The sequence below is a fragment of the Octopus bimaculoides genome, chromosome 7 (assembly GCF_001194135.2).
Source record: "Octopus bimaculoides isolate UCB-OBI-ISO-001 chromosome 7, ASM119413v2, whole genome shotgun sequence".
Lineage (NCBI taxonomy): Eukaryota > Metazoa > Mollusca > Cephalopoda > Octopoda > Octopodidae > Octopus > Octopus bimaculoides.
Window position 1 is genome coordinate 95,905,430 of NC_068987.1, and position 970 is coordinate 95,906,399.

General features: G+C 32.9%; 1 protein-coding gene across 1 annotated transcript in view; it reads right to left on the reverse strand.

The window, feature by feature from the left end:
- The window catches only part of LOC106868847 (transmembrane channel-like protein 5), a 95,083-nt gene that overhangs the window by 23,880 nt on the left and 70,233 nt on the right, over window positions 1-970 (reverse strand). The window contains exon 11 of the mRNA XM_052969462.1: window positions 692-773. Coding sequence (XP_052825422.1) covers window positions 692-773 — 82 coding nt within the window. The remainder of the gene's footprint in view (window positions 1-691; window positions 774-970) is intronic.

Genomic DNA, 970 nt, shown 5'->3' on the forward strand with positions numbered 1-970 from the left:
CAAGCTAATCTGATGAATGCAAGCTAATCTGATGAATGCAAGCTAATCTGATGAATGCAAGTTAATCTGATGAATGCAAGTTAATCTGATGAATGCAAGCTAATCTGATGAATGCAAGCTAATCTGATGAATGCAAGCTAATCTGATGATATGTATACATGGTAGTTGATGTCTGTACATGCTTGTGCAATGTATATACACTAGTGTGATGTATACATGCAATTGTGGTGTATGTGAATGTTAGCCTGATGAATGTGAATGCCTTAGTGATGTATGTGATGCATGCGATTGTTTGAATGATGCATGAGAATACTTGAGCAATGCATGCGAATGCTTGAGTGACATGAGAATGCTTGAGGGACGCATGTGAATGCTTGAGTAATGCCTGTGAATACTTGAGCAATGCCTGCAAATGCTTGAGTAATGCCTGCAAATGCTTGAGTAATGCCTGCGAATGCTTGAATGATGCATGCAAATGCTTGAGTGTGCATGCAAATGCTTGATTGATGCATGTGAATGCTTGAGTGATGCATGTGATGCCTGCAAATGCTTGAGTGACGCATGTGAATACTTGTGTGATGTATGCAAATGCTAGTGTAAAGTATTCATGTTAATATGATACATACTGTGAATGCTAGTGTGATGTATACATGGTAGTGTGAATTGTATTAATTTATATTCATTGTCTCACCTGTGTACTCTCATTCATTATTACTTTCCTTGACCAGTATAAACAGAGCATTGCCATATTAACGATTGATAATAACATTGTTCTAAAATGATAGAGAACAAAAAGAAGAAAAAATACATAAATGAGATAAAAGGAAATAAAAATTAAATAAATACAATTAATTTTATTATTTCAAATGATAATTTGTTGGAAATATTGAAAACAATAATGTTCACTATATGAATCTGTATTCGTTCATATGTATATATATATATATATATATATATATATATATATATA